This window comes from Mixophyes fleayi, chromosome 5 (assembly GCF_038048845.1).
Source record: "Mixophyes fleayi isolate aMixFle1 chromosome 5, aMixFle1.hap1, whole genome shotgun sequence".
NCBI classification, from domain to species: Eukaryota; Metazoa; Chordata; class Amphibia; order Anura; family Limnodynastidae; genus Mixophyes; species Mixophyes fleayi.
In genome coordinates, this window is record NC_134406.1 from 24,679,288 (window position 1) to 24,697,115 (window position 17,828).

General features: G+C 37.9%; 1 protein-coding gene across 1 annotated transcript in view; it reads left to right on the plus strand.

The window, feature by feature from the left end:
• Positions 1-948: 948 nt before the first annotated feature.
• Positions 949-17,828, plus strand: part of ZNF804B (zinc finger protein 804B) — a 282,831-nt gene continuing 265,951 nt past the window's right edge. The window contains exon 1 of the mRNA XM_075211857.1: positions 949-1,245. Within this exon, the coding sequence (XP_075067958.1) occupies positions 1,135-1,245 (111 nt within the window). The 5' untranslated portion in view covers positions 949-1,134. The remainder of the gene's footprint in view (positions 1,246-17,828) is intronic.

Genomic DNA, 17,828 nt, shown 5'->3' on the forward strand with positions numbered 1-17,828 from the left:
ATAATATATTTCCACATAGCTATCTATAGCTATATATATATATATATATATATATATATATACAGATAAAAATATATACTATGCATATATAGATATATAAATATAGATAGATCTATCTACATACCATATATATATATATATATATATATATATATATATATATATATATATATATATATATATATATATTTATATATATATATATATATATATATATATATATATATATAGCTTTGTATGGACTGCACTAGCTGTGGAAAAAACATCTGCCATAAAAAAGGGATTGGTCCTAGGTTCTTATTCCTTTATATGCTATTTAGAGCTGAGTTGATCAATGCAATAGCCAGCTGGGAAGCTCCCGTCTCTTCCTACTGCTTAATACTGAGCAAGGGCTGAAGCTGGCAGGTAGCAGAGAGAGGCAGAGACATAGAGATGGGGGTGGAGAATGGAGCCAGCGAGACAGAGAGAGACAGAAGAGAGAGAGAGCGAGTAGATGGAACCACACAGACACACTGAAAGTTAACACAGCAAATGAGTGTCATTACATGGTGGCAGGATTATAATGATGGATCTCTAGCTGTCTGCTTTGCTGGATCTCCCATCCTTTGCCTTTCCTGCAAGGGGACCAACCTCGCTGCTGCAGCTGGAGGCTGGGTCCTGGGCATCTCCTGCTAGATTTTGGAGAGAAGGAAGAGGGATCGCAGTTAAATTCCGGAGGACGAAGGTGTGTGCGCGCTGAGGATGGACAGCCTGCAGCACTAACAGACTTTTCCTATGTGCAGCTCAGCCAGGATCACTGGATCATCTGGCCACACTGTGGGGACCGCTCAGTGGCCAATGACAGCTACATTTTGAGCTGTCACTTAGGTTTTTGGATTGTGCTTCTTCAAACTAGCGTGGAGGATTAGGGAGATTCGTGCTGGAGGGGGGGCGGGGGGTGGCGGGGGAGAGACAATTGTGAAGCGTCAATATCCTCACATCAGAAGGGTTTTCTTGCTGTTGCCTATGGCTGACTCCCCTCAGTCTGTAATCTGAGCTGGGGGATAAAAGGGCTTCCATGTACTACTAGCTGCCAGTGCCCATCTGGCCCTTATATCCCCTATACACACACACATATGGAAGATTGTGGACCGCATGGCGTGCTATTACCTTGTCATCAGCTCTACTCATCTCAACAATGGGCACTTCCGTAGTATTAAAGGAGTTTTCAGGGGGCCCCTCTGCAAGACCGGGACCACCATACCGGTAACAGCATTTAATACTGTTCTATTATATATGAGTGTGCTGTGTGCTGCTATGTGTTCTATTAGTCCCTACAGAGATTGATTCCTCTGCAGCCCCCAGACAGTATTGCACAGGGGGCTGATGTGTCTATTGTGCATGCTTAAAAAAAAGTTGTCCCTACACCAGGGGTTGGTTATGAATGCCTCCCATGCTGTATACTATTTGGCATTGGCAGATGTGTCCAGAATTCAAAAGTGTTCCCTCTTTTATATTGCTGTGTTATATTGGCAAATCGTGGCGAGCATCGCGATGATGCTGTGTTGATTGAACTTGGTTAGAAGACTCACTGACAGTATCCTCAAACAAAGGAGCTTGCATTGTATAAATATACTATCCTGCATAGACCAGAGTTCCCTCAGCTGGGCGAGGAAGCTTGTCTGCCAGGATGCTCTTTTCAGAAAAAAAAAAAGATCAATATAAATTGATATTACTGCTGTATTGATCTGCATTGAAACTTTCCAGCTAGGTACCTGGATATCATTATTAATAGATACATGCCTGCACTCAATAAGTCTTTGGCGGTGGATATGGATGTATATAATCACAAGCGTTACATGTTACAGTGAATATATTTAAAAAGTGTTTGGGCCAAGTCTACAGCACAATATGCTATATGATCCTATATGGATTTAAGTATTATTATTATATATTCATATTAAATATATCTGAGATTTAAAGAGGATTATAACTTTTCATAAATGATTTAGAATTAACTTAACTTTAAAACCCCTAAAGGAGTGTTCTGCTTTATTGTCAAAAGACAATCTGTAGTACTCAGTCTGGATTAATGACAGTTGTGCAGCACAGTGGCTAAGTGGTTAGCACTTCTGCCTCACAGCACTGGGGTTATGAGTTCAATTCCCGACCATGGCCTTATCTGTGTGGAGTTTATATGTACTCCCTGTGTTTGTGTGGGTTTCCTCCCACACTCCAAAAAACATACTAGGAGGTTAATTGGCTGTTATCAAATTGACCCTAGTGTGTGTGTTAGGAAATTTAGACTGTAAGCTCCAATGGGGCAGAGATTGGTGTGAATGAGTTCTCTGTACAGCGTTGTAGTGGTGCTATATAAATAAATGGTGATGATGATACAAAGTAAAGTGTTCTAGAAAAGTTAGAATCTTAATTATTGCTTAAATAATGTTAATTATCTATTACAAAATGTGTTTCATATGATTTTGAATGTTAAATTATACTTGCAAGAAACAATAATATCACTGCTTTCTTAAGTATTGCAAATATTTTGTATGAACTGGAATTTCTCAATGATTTGATTATTTGCAACACTTCATATTTATCCTTTGTTTATACTAAACAGCTCTTAATAACCCAGGTTTGTTTTCACAACAAGTAGTTATGTGGCCACTTATCACTAATGTCACTGTCTTTGCACAACCTAAGTGACAATCTTGAAGCCAATTTTTGCGTCACCTATAATGCCAAACTATCATCACACATATATAATGTCATTTTAATACTTATTTAAAAACAATGTTCTTTACCAACTGTGATGTTATTCATTGACTGTAGAGAACAATTCCTACTTTATTTATAAGTTGTTTTTAATAACTTTTCCAACTGTCAATATGCATATTTTTAGAGGTGGAGGAAACGTTGCTTGATCTCCTGGCATCGTGAAAAGGGTTAACTGTGAGGGCATTATATACGACCAACTAATTTGTTTTCTGATTCAATGTACATCTAGGGGAAATATCACAGGTCAGATGTGCATGTGCAGTAAATGTAATGAAGATAGTTACTGCTGCTATTAACTTAATGAGGAGTTTTAAAGGTGACGTTTTTCCAAGCACATCTTGATTATTTGTTGTGTTTGAGAACGCTTAGCAAAGTGTTGTCAATCATATTTCTGTAATGCGAGGTGGTATATAGAGGCCAAAACTGTCCATGCACAAATAATCATAAAATATGTCTTTAATTCTGAATACGTTACAGATTTTGCCACAAAGGACTCATTTTCAATCAATTTATAATTACTATATACATGCAGGATTTAAATGAATGGCATTCGCAATAGTGTCCCCTGGGGATTCCCCAATGAAATAGTTGATTATTACCCAAATAAATAGTTATAAACCGACGTGATGTTAAAAAATGAATTTGCAACAAGATTGCAATAATAATTCTGCAATCAATACGTGTGCATGCTTGTAGTAAGTGACATTAAGGCTGTCTGACACTACACCATCAAACGTTTCCTGTTTTGCTAAAGGTTAATAAACTTCAGTGCATAGAATAATTATGGGTTTTAACATAACCACTTCAACACAACTAGCTTACAGCCAATTTGTAGTATAGTATCGGAATGGTTTAAGTGTATAGAAGTGCAAATAAGTATTATAAAACCTTTGCCATATTGGAAAAGCACTTATAGTGTGATGTTTCTATGCTGTAAACACATGGAATAAAATAAAGGCCACTATTGTTCTATTTCCGGTGGTAAAGATCCTTCAGAGCACTTAAGAAAGAATTTCAGTTTTAATTAGTGAGAGTGATACTAAGCTGAAGAGCTTCCATCAGTTTATTGGAACTGCATTTGGACATAGTCCCGACTACCCTACAAATGCCGCTTTTGATTTTAACAAGTAATGCTAAATAAATAGATACAGTTACTGTAGTTTCAGTTGTGGCCAGTAGGTAGCGCTGCTGAACCCTCATGTACTGCCAAACTATTGGATGCTATGCATGATGTTATTTATGCTGGAAACACATGATGCAAAAATGGGCATCTACTTCTGATGGGGCAAGGAAATGTGCTCAAGGGCTGGCTGGGCAGGGGTTGCAAGGGGGCATTTGCCCCAGGCCAGTCCCATAGTGGGCTACCTTGGGCTGGGTGACTGAGCTACCTGCATTTTTAGTCCTTTAAAATGTTCCTAATAGGCTGCTGACCTAGCTAAAATTTGCCCACCCTCCCCTGAATGTGCCCAATCTTGTGGCTACTTTGGCATGTAGTTGGAGCCCTTTTGTGTACCTTACCGGGGCACAGTTGATACAGTCTTAGTGCAAAGGTACTAAATTAGCTAGATCTGCCTACTACTTGAGTTTATATGATCCAACCCCTAATAAAATAATGGTTTCCCAAAGTACTGTTGGCTAAGGGATTGCTTGACTTTTAATAATGTAGTAATCAACTCAAGTCAGCGAGGAGGTAAAGGTGATGAGTGTCATTCATGTGCGCATTTTATATGTTTAAACTTAAACTATATGTCTTGCACATTGTTGCACATTGACCCATGCTCAGCTTTCCATTGCAAATCCACATCCTCAGACCCGGCATCAAAATCCAGCAGATTTGTGGCAACTATTATAGAAATATATATATATATATATATATATATATATATATATATATATGTATATAGATGTAGAGAAGCCACAACTTTGTATTTGAGTTATGTTGAGCTTATGCAGTTACTGCTATTATCTGCACCAGTCCCCCTGTTGTCATGTCACAAAGTTACCAACTTCATGAGCATGAGCAGAGTCACAGAACAAAAAGCAGTGGTGTCAGAAACATTCTAAAGTGGTCTCCATTTAGTCATTATAAGTAATCGACAGTGATTTATAAGCTATAATGGATCAGGAATTATATATATTCTGGACATAAATAGATGGTATTAAATGTTTTACTTCTGTTGAAATATTACATTTATGTTGTACATGCATAAAGACTTTAATGGGTAAATGTTTTCCCCACTGTTAAATCTATTCTATTGTCCAGGCAGATTTATTTTCACTGCCCTTGGATATGACAATGGATAATTTTAGGTCTGTCCATTGGATACTACAGTATCTACACAGCAGATCTGCTGTCATATCTGTTCTCATGTTCTAAATAAACAAATCTGTCTGGGTCATATAATTCTCTGAAGCTAGAGTTACACTTTAAGAGTGTGCATTGTATGTGTGCATAAAAATACCACTTTATCTTCCTACATAGCAAAGCACCAAATAACTATCTGTTACCATATGTCTAAATGATGAATGGAAAGCAAACGTCGTTGACCTACGATTTGCATGTAATGTAATATTAGATATAATATAAATGATAATACTTATGTATTAATGGTTATAAAATACTAAACCTTTATATGTCAAATTATTGCATAATCTGTTATTAAAAACACTTTGATATATAATTGTAGATGCTAGAAGATGATATTACATGGTGAATTATATAAGTATTGTCTTTAAACCGAGTATACATCTAAATACATTACTATAAAATGTTATTACCTTCTTGGCTGGCTTAGACAACATCATTAATGCTGTAACCTCATATCACGAATGCCAACTGTGGACCCCTTGAATTTATCGATCAGAGATTCAGACCAAAGATCCTTTAAAGACTATATTTAAAGGCATCAATCTCGTATGTCATAGACTCATTTCAAACTGGAATCCAACAAGTGGACAGTGCTATTATGACAGAACAAGCTTTTAGTGGATTAGTGCTATATTTCTCCCTGTTACAACAATAATCAGCAACATAAGTGATGAGTTTTTACTTTTCTTTCCAAACAATTATGGCATTGCCTCGACGTGCAAACTGCAAGATGAACAGAAAAATAGTCTGAAAACACAGCTATGTGAACTGCATGACTTTTAAAAGTCATTGTTGACTAGTTGCTAACTAATGTCCTTATACTTTGTCTGAAACGTTGCGGTCGGCCCGCTACTTCTGATTGGTCAGAGTCGGCAACCAATCTTAAATCAATTCTATTTTGGAATTTAGAATTCTACTTATTGTTCTTGATCTCATGAGCATCTTAAATCTCTCACATTTCCATACTTTCCATTAATAGTCGCTTTTGTGGCACGTTCATTTTTTCCTTCACTGACCACTGAGAGGATAGAACATAGGTAAATGTATAAACGCCCATTAGGCTTATCTAAAAGCCTGGTAGTTGTCAATACCTATTGAAGTAATGCACTGGTCATTTTTATTAATTCTCAATGTGATTTTAGTTCCAGTCACTAATACTAATTAAGTCAGTTTCATTAATTTTTTGACAAGGGACAGTATGAGATAGTAATCACTAAACTGTGCAATGCTCAATGCAAAGAGAAGGCAGAATTATAATTAGAAGGATCATGAGTTTAATAAGAAAGCCAAAAATATTGACTAAACCATTATTGAAGTTCTCGGTTTAGAGTGAAGTTGCTTAGGCTGTGAAGCAGAGCAGATTAACCATTTATTGAATATAGATTCTACTTGCAGAACTAATATCCAAGTATTTACTCTACTGCCGTTGTTTATAATTTACAGCTTTTAAAATAAACTCTTAAAAAAAAAAAACATTAGCATTCTCTGGGGGGAATTCAATTGTTGCTTTTAACGCGCTAAAACAAAAAAAAACGAGCGCTCTAAAAATATTAGCGTTAATACGGTAATATGCGCGTAAATACCGTTAATACGGTAGTTTACTCGCTGAATTTCATCTCGCAGCTCAGGGAGCTGCGAGATGAAATTTAGCGAGTAATTACCGTATTAACGCTAATATTTTTAGAGCGCTCGATTTTTTTGTTTTAGCGCGTTAACGGCAACAATTGAATACCCCCTCTATACAGAACTGGCAACTGAGCAAGATAATTCAGAAGGCGAGAAGCTCTAGAGCTTACAATCTAATACGGCTGCATGAACTGAAACTGATGGTATCAGAGGCTTGTTATATAGAGACAAGAAGGAATTTGGTAGTTCTGTATAAACTGACATCTTCCAGATACTTTTGCGCAGACCAAAAAATATAAAGTGCAATGCGGATGATTACCATAATTATAATTTTGTGCAAAACATCACTGGTGAAACATACTTCTATATTGAATATGGTGAAATTTACAACTATATTAAATATGGTGCAACATACAACTATATTAAATATGGTGAAATATACACTGTATTGAATATGGTGACACATATAACTATATTGAATGTGGTGAAACATACAACTATATTGAATGTGGTGAAGCATACAACTATATTGAATGTGGTGAAACATACAACTATATTGAATATGGTGAAACATACAAGTATATTGAATGTGGTGAAATATACAACTATATTGAATATGGTGAAACATACAACTATATTGAATGTGGTGACATATACAACTATATTGAATATGGTGAAGCATACAACTATATTCATTATGGTGAAAAATACAACTATATTGAATGTGGTGAAACATACAACTATATTGAATGTGGTGACATATACAACTATATTGAATATGGTGAAGCATACAACTATATTCATTATGGTGAAAAATACAACTATATTGAATGTGGTGAAACATACAACTATATTGAATGTGGTGAAACATACAACTATACTGAATGTGGTGAAACATACAACTATATTAAATATGGTGAAACATACAACTATATTGAATGTGGTGAAACATACAACTATAATAAATATGGTGAAACATAAAAGTATATTAAATATGGTGAAACATACAACTATATTAAATATGGTGAAACATACAACTATATTAAATATGGTGAAACATACAACTATATTGAATATGGGGAAACATACAACTATATTGAATATGGTGAAACATACAACTATATTAAATATGGTGAAACATACAACTATATTAAATATGGTGAAACATACAACTATATTAAATATGGTGAAACATACAACTATATTGAATATGGTGAAACATACAACTATATTGAATATGGTGAAACATACAACTATATTAAATATGGTGAAACATACAACTATATTAAATAAGGTGAATCATACAACTATATTAAATATAGTGAAACATACAACTATATTGAATATGTTGGATAACACACAGAGAGATGACAGTGTTCATACCTCCCAACTGATTTTAGGGTTCTGCCCTGCCACCCCAACAGAACTTTTGCCCACGACTCCAGGGCTTGGTGGGTGCAGGTGTCGTGCAGTTGCGTGGGGTGAAGCTGGGTGTTTTGGAAGTTAAGTTATATTGTGCTCGTCAAACAAGAGAAATACGGCTGTATTATCTAGACAACATGAGGAGTTATATAATAATATGGTGGTATGTCTGCAACCCATATCAATCAGACTCCCATTGTTATAGTTACACTGTAGTTTAGAAAATGTAAGGAAATAATTGTCAGTTTGGTTATCACTCATTTATTGCACCTTATTATTGAATAGGCCAGCACGGTAGCACAGTGGTTAGCATTACTGCCTTGTAATTCTCCCACCTTGGATTCTTGGATATGCCTACATTTTCCTTGCTGCGTGTTTATATGTCCGTCGTAGGAAAATTAGATTGTAAGCTCCTCTGGTTAGAAGTGTCCCTTAATATTAAATGGTTGTTCTGGTTTTCTGCTTCACAAAAGGGGAACCATAAACATCTGGAATCACCCTCAGTGTCGCAGCATTGGATCAAGGCTCAGTACCTTTAGATGAAAAATAAATCTGAAGTTTACTGACATTTAATGCTCTTAATAATGGAATACCTTCCAGACGATTGCACTGTATTTATATACTATAGCAACTCACCGTAATGCATAATCAATTGTACGGACACTAAAAGCTCAGATTCCCTAACTCAGCAGTATTACCACGTGATCTACAATTAATTTGTCAACTAGCGCAGAGTATCTGTAAATTAAATGCATAGAATGAGGCTGGAGTCTCATTTCCATGCAGCAATCTATCTTCTCCAACTCATCACAATCACAGTCTTCCAGTTTAAACTATTTTGATTCTCCGAAATTGAGCTATTATTAAAAAAAATAATCAAAAAAAATGTGTGAATCATTCTAGGGTGAAAGTGATTTGAGAAAACTTTGGAAGAAATCTACCAGAAATTATGCACATTGGAGGTTATTAAGAACTTTGCTAGACATTTATAACCTGTTTCCAAAAAGCAAAAATAGAATGTAAGATGTGCAAGGTGTACTAAAATGTGGGGAATGCAGAATATTTACCAGACGCTCTGTGGATGAAATTACCTAGCATTTAGACTGTATTGCAGGTCTAAAATTAGTTCATTTTATTAAATATTGCCAAACTGCTTCATATGTTTGTGACTTAAAAAACCTAATCTCAATATACTGTATGTATATAGAAATATATATCATAACAGATATTTATATCCAGGTTTTCTGCATAAGGGATTTTTCTATAAATCACACTAAATTACTTTTAAAAATGTACCCTTGTCTTTCTTTACTTTGCCCCTGGCATTCTTCACCTCAGGGGTAAATGTATCAAGCTGAGAGTTTCCGGTGGGTTTGAAAAGTGGAGATGTTGCCTATAGCAACCAATCGAATTCTAACTGTCATTTTTGTAGAATGCACTAAATAAATGATAACTAGAATCTGATTGTTCGCAACATCTCCACTTTTCAAACCCGCCAGAAACTATCACCTTGATACATTTACCCCTCAGTGTTTATTACAGCAGCCATACAGTACCTGCCAATAAAATCCCAATCTTCCTAAATCCTTGCCCAGTCTACAGTTCAGATCATATTTAGAATTAAATGCATCTTGTGCTGGTGGGCTCTTGAGCCTGGAGGACGATCACTTGTAAACAAAACACTGGACGGACATAACATGCAAGTTATGCATTGCTCTTAAGAGATAGATCTTATTTAGATATGTAAGTCTTCCGACATACATTTTGCACCTACCCAAGACAGGCAGTATCGTAGTGTTATTCATAGTGTGATAAATCACCCAATATAAGTACTGAGACTGACTCATATCCCTCTTTACCAGCCCCGACATTAAATTAATAACATTCCCATTTAATAATAAGGTCTATTACCCACACCAGAACCAACATTAAAATAATAGCTTACAATTTTTCTCCACATTTAATAGATAATTGCCAGTAAAGATATCTCCATCTTTTGTGTACTGATTTATTTTTTATAATTATTTTTAATTGCTTATTATGTTTTATAATGTTCATGTACCATGTATTTATATACACAAAGAAAATCCCTGCTTCTCTCTAACCCCCAGCCCCCTGAATCCCCCTCCTTGTTTTCTCTTGCACCCTCTCCCCCCCCACTGTTCTCTCCAGCCCCTCCCCCCGTTCTTTCCATAACCTCTCCTTCACCCCCATTGTCTCCAGCCACCTCTCTTGCCCACTGTTCTCTCCATCCCCTTCCCCCTGTTCTCTCCATCACCTCTCCTTCCCCCCCATTTCAGCGACCTCTCTCCCATCCCCATTGTCTCCAGCCGCCTCTCCTGCCCACTGTTCTCTCCATCACCTCCCCCGATTCTCTACAGCCATCTCCCCATGTTCTCTCCAGCCATCTCCCCCCCATTCTCTCCAGCCATCTCCCCTGTTCTCTCCAGCCGCCCCCCCCCTCGTTCTCTCCATCACCTCCCCCCATTCTCTCCAGCCATCTCCCCATGTTCTCTCCAGTCACCTCCCCCTCGTTCTCTCCATCACCTCCCCCCATTCTCTCCAGCCATCTCCCCATGTTCTCTCCAGTCACCTCCCCCTCGTTCTCTCTATCACCTCCCCCCATTCTCTCCAGCGATCTCCCCCGTTCCCTCCAACCATCTCCTCCCATTCTCTTCAGTCACCTCCCCATCATTCTCTCTATCACCTCCCCCCATTCTCTCCAGTCATCTCCCCCCGTTCTCTCCAGCCATCTCCCCATGTTCTGTCCAGTCATCTCTCCTCGTTCTCTCCAGCCCCTCCCCTGTTCTCTCCAGTCACCTCCTCCTCGGTTCTCTCTATCACTTCCCCCCATTCTCTCCACCAATCTCCCCCCATTCTCTCCAGCCATCTCCCCCCATTCTCTCCAGCCATCTCTCCCCGTTCTCTCCAGCCCCTCCCTCGTTCTCTCCAGTCACCTCCTCCTCATTCTCTCCAGCCGTCATTTCCCAACTGTTCTCCCCAGCCACGCCCCCACCAGATCTCTCCAGCAACCCCCCTTGTTCTCTCCAATCACCCCCCCCATACTCTGTAGTGTCTTCTTCCCGTTTACTCTAGACATTTCTCCCCCCGTTTTCTCTGGAGTTTTCTAAATGCCTTCTCAGTTTTTGTCTTCTTGACGCTTCTCTGCTTCTGCCTTTTAATTTATTCTTTGCTTCCTGTCTCCCCTCGGCTCCTTTGTACCGACAGCAGCCCATCACTGTGCTGCCGTGAGTCAGGTAGATGCTAAAATTAATTAATATATAACTGGGGCAAATAACAGGCGGCAGTTGCGCCCCCTCTGGCTTGTGCCCTGAGTGATCTCACACGCTGGCTGTGCCCTCATTATAGCCCTGGGGCTGGTATACAGGGGTATGCCATACCGCCACCTCCTACTGCCTTCACTATAACACTATCACATTCCATTCACTTACATTTTACAAACCTCCCTTTCCAAATTTACACTTCACGCACTGGATTGAGTTATATATACAATATACATTAACAATTATACTTATCACCAGGCATGTGATCTCAATCTCAGCTGACCCCAAACACATTGTATTATGTAAATCATGGGGCGTATCCTTTATAATAGCCCACTACAACTAATTATATTATAAATTTTACATTATAAAATTAATAGAGCAACTCAAATATATACTCATGTACATATAATTCACAAGGCATCTCCCAATTATTCTCAGCTTACCTAAGTATACTTATTCAACATTTATTATTATTATTATTATTATTATTATTATTAATTACAACATTTATTTGCATAGTGTCAGCAAATTCCGTCACGCTTTGCAATTGGGATCAAACCCAGTAATAAAACATCAACAATATGTTACCCTAAACTAAGCAAGTGATTTACCCCTTAGTGTACATCACAGCTCGAAATCTCTTTTATAGAGAATCCTAATCTTCAATCAAATCTTAGAAATGATTATATGTAACTAAATTTTTATGTGCTCGGGTTTTCATCTGTGTCAGTAAGCAATGTGTGACACTGAGCTTTAAATTGGAACATTTTGGTTTTTTTTATGTTTGGCTTGTTTGTCTTTTTTATTATGTTTTTGATTGTCATGGTTTTTTTTTTTTTATGTAATTATTCTGCCATATTGACTAATGTAAAGCTATTGATATCTCTGGGGTGATCATTAGCGCTGTTCTCAAACATTGTAAGTTTCTTTTGTGGGTTTCTTTACAGAGAAGTGGCAAATACCTTTATCTTCAACAGCTGCTGACTACTAGATAAATTCAACTTTTATATAGACTTTTCGGTGCTGGAGATATTTGACATTTATTTTGGTGTTTCGACTGTGAGTTTAAAATATTTCATATATTTTGGCCCTGGGTTGTTTTCTGTTTCTCTGTCCACAAGGAGAACTACCGTGTGGGGTTGACATGCTGCGGTGACCATGCAACTGAGAGTGGTCATTGACGGACACTCCGCATACTCCAAAAACATACTAGTAGGCTAATTGGCTGATATAACATTTGACCCCCTAGTCTCTCTCTCTGTATGTGTGTATATTAGGGAATTTAGACTGTAGGCTCCAATGGGGCAGGGACTGATGTGAATGAGTTCTGTGTACAACGCTGCGGAATCGGTGGCGCTATATAAATAAACGATGATGATGATGATGATACCCAATGCAATTAAATGCAATTAAATAGCCAGTGGCCAAAGTGCCGCCGCCACTCCTGGCCGCAAACAAAAGCGCAAGTGTGTCTGTGGTTATTAGGACCAATAGTAGCTTCCCTCCCCTTACCTGTATACATACTTTTACTAGCATCGTTAAAGCATCTTGTTTGGCACTAGTGGGTACGGGGCCTTATTCCTTTCAGTTGCAGCTAACATGAATTGCCCATTTTCCGCTTGCCGTTGTTGTTTTAACAGATACATTGGATAATTTCATAAATATAAAAAAATAGTTAACCCACTAATGACAAGTACAGAAAATAACGCTGTTTTGCAGCTGTCCAGGCGATGTAGTGCAGGGATAGGCTGGGGGTCCACTGCTTCCCAGGCTGATAAATTAAATGCCTTGGCCTGGAATCTGTATAGGCTTCATGGCACGCATATTCCGCAGACTGGTAACATTTATCGTTGCCTCGTCATTCACCACCGTTCAGCTACATGGGTCTACAGGAAAGTTGTAACATTAGCAGGCTCCTGTAATATTGTAGGATCACTCTCGACTCTCATGAGAGGAAGATCCCAGTGCGACCAAGACCACAAGATCTATCGTAATCATGACTCATAGACAGTGAAGCCAGCACAAGAGAAAAGAAAGAACAGATGTTATATATATATATATATATATATATATATATATTGCAGATTTATCTTTATTTTTTGGAATTGAAAAATAGCATTTCTGTTACAGACTATTTCAATTAAACTGTGCAAAAACAGCATTACATGTAATACATAATGTTTTTTTTTACCGTAAACTTATTTAAATGAATAAAGTTTATTTTTATTCTTTTGATACTTATCAATTGTACAGACTCCACCGTGCACTTGTCCCGCAGGATAAAATAGGCCAAACAGCCCCGGTTGTAGTGGGGCTGTAAAAAGGTGAAGAATAAAAGTGAAAAGCTAAATCAGGCTGGCAAAGCTTTAGTACTGTACACATAGTTATGTGGTACATGTAGTGCATATATGAGGCTACTAATAGTCCCCGTCACAGAGAACACAGACATCTGTACCTAGTTCAATTAGCGTCTTAAGGGCTCTAATTGCATCTAATAAGGTTATAGATGGAATGTTGGTGGAACTGGTTGGATGGATGGTGGAATTGGTTGGATGGATGGTGGAATTGATTGATGATTAATGATTGACTGTTAGTCCAAGCCCTTTGATTGTTGGTGAATTGTGACCAATTTTAAAATTGATTTGCCAATGACAATTCTCTTGACCAAATCCCATCTAATTTCTTATTAGAAAATGATTATGCAGAATATAGGAGGGTTCAATTTGAAACTGAATTATCTCTAAAAATATATATAAATATCTATATCTATATCTATATCTATCTATATATACTGAACTATACATTTATAGATACATTGTAGCTACTCGGTTTGTAGTTTTCCAGTTTCCTCATTTTATTAAGCATGCTTGGTACGTTGCAAAACATTTAAACCCTAAATCCTCATATACATTTTCTAATGCCTTCATTTCTTTTTTTTACCAATTTTATCAAAGGATTTGTCAAGTCCTCACAGTCGCTCTTTGATATATGTTCTGTCAGGAAAAGAGCAAACTGTCAAAAAATATAAGAAGCAATTGAGCAGTTCATTACCCGTGCAGATGTTTCCCCGTGGACACTTTATCTGGCTTTGAATGTAGAAATCCATTTGGATGAACTTGAATCAAGAACTATCTTGGACACCCATATCTGGAAATGTCATATTTGCCAGCACAAGCTGTGCGCGAAAAGGAACTCTGACGTAGTTGTCATTGGTTGGAGGGGATTCCCCCTTTTGCCTGTCTGATCCAACACAGAAAATGGCAAAGGACAACTTTTATTGACATAACTATTGATTGAGCCAGAGGTTGGACAGATGATGCCAGTCACCCCTTTACCACTATGATATATGTATAGAGCTCCCATACTTTTGAAATGAAAACTCATTTGACCTGATGTTTGCAGGCGCCATCAAATCTACCCTAAGTTTCCTTTTGGGTACCAAATTAAGTGAACAGTTATTGAAACCCAACCATGTATTATGTTCAAATGTGCCCATCGGGATTCTGGAATGCGGAGAAACATTCATTGTAAGGTAAAGATTCTATGTGGAAAATAAAGACTTTTCCGGGTAACCATGGGAGGTTTGTGGCCCCAAGTTCTATACTACTTTGGAATAATATGTTGTAAGTCTTCACTTCAGTCATTTTGAAGCTGGATGACTGTAAAAGGGACGGTGGACAAAGCCATGTTTCTGCTCTGCAACCTTAGGTCCCAGAAAATTAGACATCTCTGATTCATGAACTTCATTCTCTAGTTATCACATCTTGTTGTTAAATCCAATACAACAAATAATGGAATGTATTTTAAATGTGTGCATATAAGCATCTCCATTGCATGAATGGATAACGCCAGCAGCCTTGTCAATGGGCAGCATGTTGGTACAGTGATTGGTGAATCATGTGGTGCAGTGGGGCCCATGAAGATAATGGGACCCGCTTCATGGAGAACTAGCGAGCTGTGGGCCCTCTCCGCTTCCCTGCACCTGGGCCCACAGCTCTCTAGTTCCGCCTCTGGCGCTGGGGTCATGGTTTAAATTCCAACCAGGACTCTGCCTCTATGGTGTTTGTATGGTTCTCCCAGTGTTTGCATGGGTTTCCTCCGGGTGCTCCAGTTTCCTCCCGACAGTACAAAAACATACTGGTAGGTTAATTGGCTGCTGACAAAAGAGGATCTTAAGGGGGAATTCAATTGGCCGCGTTACTTGAAAAAGTAACACTGCCTGCGCACTATTACTGTTATTACGGTAATAGTGCACCTAAATACCGTCATTACGGTAGTTTTAACGCTGGCTTTTTGCTGGTAATAGTTTTTATGCGGCGGTACTTCGGTGGAAATTGATTCCCCTCTTAGTGTCTTTAGACTGTAAGCTCCAATGGGGCAGGAACTGATGTGAATGATTACATATAATATGTACAGTGTACAGTGTTGTATAGCTGAGGTGTATGGTGGAAATTAATAAATAATGCTTTATGTTCAGAGCATTACAAGAGCATGGCATGTCTCTGATTAGCATGTCAAGCATTATAAAGCCTCAGTGAGAAAGTTGCGAGTAACCTTTTACATTGTCTGTATATAGATGATGCCACCTGCATACAAATTAATATATAACATGCCTTTCATTAAAAGTTACAAGAACAAAAAACAGTACCCCACAGATACACAGAGACAATGTTATATATATATATATATATATAATGCCAGCACACACTAAGCAGTGCTTTACGTTTGTGAATAAACACAGAAATAAAAGAAGATTGCGTATGAACTAACAGGCAGAAAGGCCATGCTTACAAACTTACACTCTATAGGACTATAGGGGGAAAATTTATCAAGCTGCGGGTTTGAAAAAGGGGAGATGTTGCCTATAGCAACCAATCAGATTCTAGCTATCACTTATTGTGTACAATCTAGAAAATGACAGCTAGAATCTGATTGGTTGCTATAGGCAACATCTCCCCTTTTTCAAACCCGCAGCTTGATAAACTTACCACTAGGAGTTTGATAAACAAGGTTAATTGCCATAGATTACATATTGGTCAAAGCAGATTGCAATGGAAAACAAGAGCTTAGCTGGGCTAAATTATTAATTGTTGGAGACATGCAGGTAATTCTGAGAGATGTTTATAAATATAGATTCAAAAGAACGGCAATTTGTAAGGAGTATTTGGGTTGAGAAAAGGTTCTGTATCGTCGCGGTTCCAAAATAGCACAGTTGGGGGAGTGTTGTTGTAACAAATGGTAAATTTACCCAAACCAGGAGTGGAATGACATATAATAAAGATTAGAAATTTTACATTCAGAAATTAATTCCACCTCATTGGATCATAAGATATAATACTAAGGGGGGCAATTTATTAAACATGGGAAAAAGCTAACAAGGACAGCAGCTGTAGTTAAATAAAGTATTTTTTCCAAAGGTAAATATTTTAAAATAATGATTATTATATTTTATTAAATTTTTTTTTTTTTTGGAACTGATGGGGCAAGCCTGGGCTTTGTGTTCCACGGTGCATGTGCGAGCCGGCTGGGTAAGCCTGTTTCACTCAGGTGATCCGGTGACATTTTAATAATAAGTTGGTGTGTTATCACCGCAGATTAATATATAGGGGCCTGAATGTTCCTCAAGATGCCTGTACAAACCCTAAATTGCAAAATTGGGAGGCCCAAATTGTTAAATGATCACTTATGTAAAGCCGGAGTAGGCAAACTTTGTCCCATGAATTTACAGCTTTTTTTTCTGGGGGAAAAAAATCTTTAATATTCTTAATTTTTCTATGGAAGATTATTATCCCCTCTTCAGCTGTTCTTTTCTAGAGTTGATAGTTTTATATTTAATGTCACATTGTGTACAGAGAATACCATTTATCGTGTCACCAGTATTAGTGTCATATTCTTCACTAATTCCCCCTTTGCTCCTGAATTTCCTCCTGGACTCGCTGTAATTCTGCGTCATACCTTAGATGTCACTAGTTGCTTGTGAATAATTGGCTTGCACTTTTATGAATAATGTCTGCCTCTACTTTGTGTAGACAGAATGTATATTTTAACAAGATATACAGGTATTTATGGTTATATATATCATGTTAAAGTATACTTGGTAGACTTGATGCCGAGTTGGTCGCAAATTGGGCGTTATTTATGCTTGCCAATATTGGCAAGCTAATTCCCGGAGATCCCAGGTGGGGGGGGCGTAGTTGGAGGGCGGAAGGGGCGGGACAATTTGCGGACATTTCGGGAGAGTTGGCAAGTATGGCGTTATTACGCTTAAAAAAAAGCTCATAAAAATCACGTAGTTACTCCCATATGCTGAGCAGTAGACATCTTAAGATTCACGGCGGTCGGCATCCGGTTTACGCCAGACACAC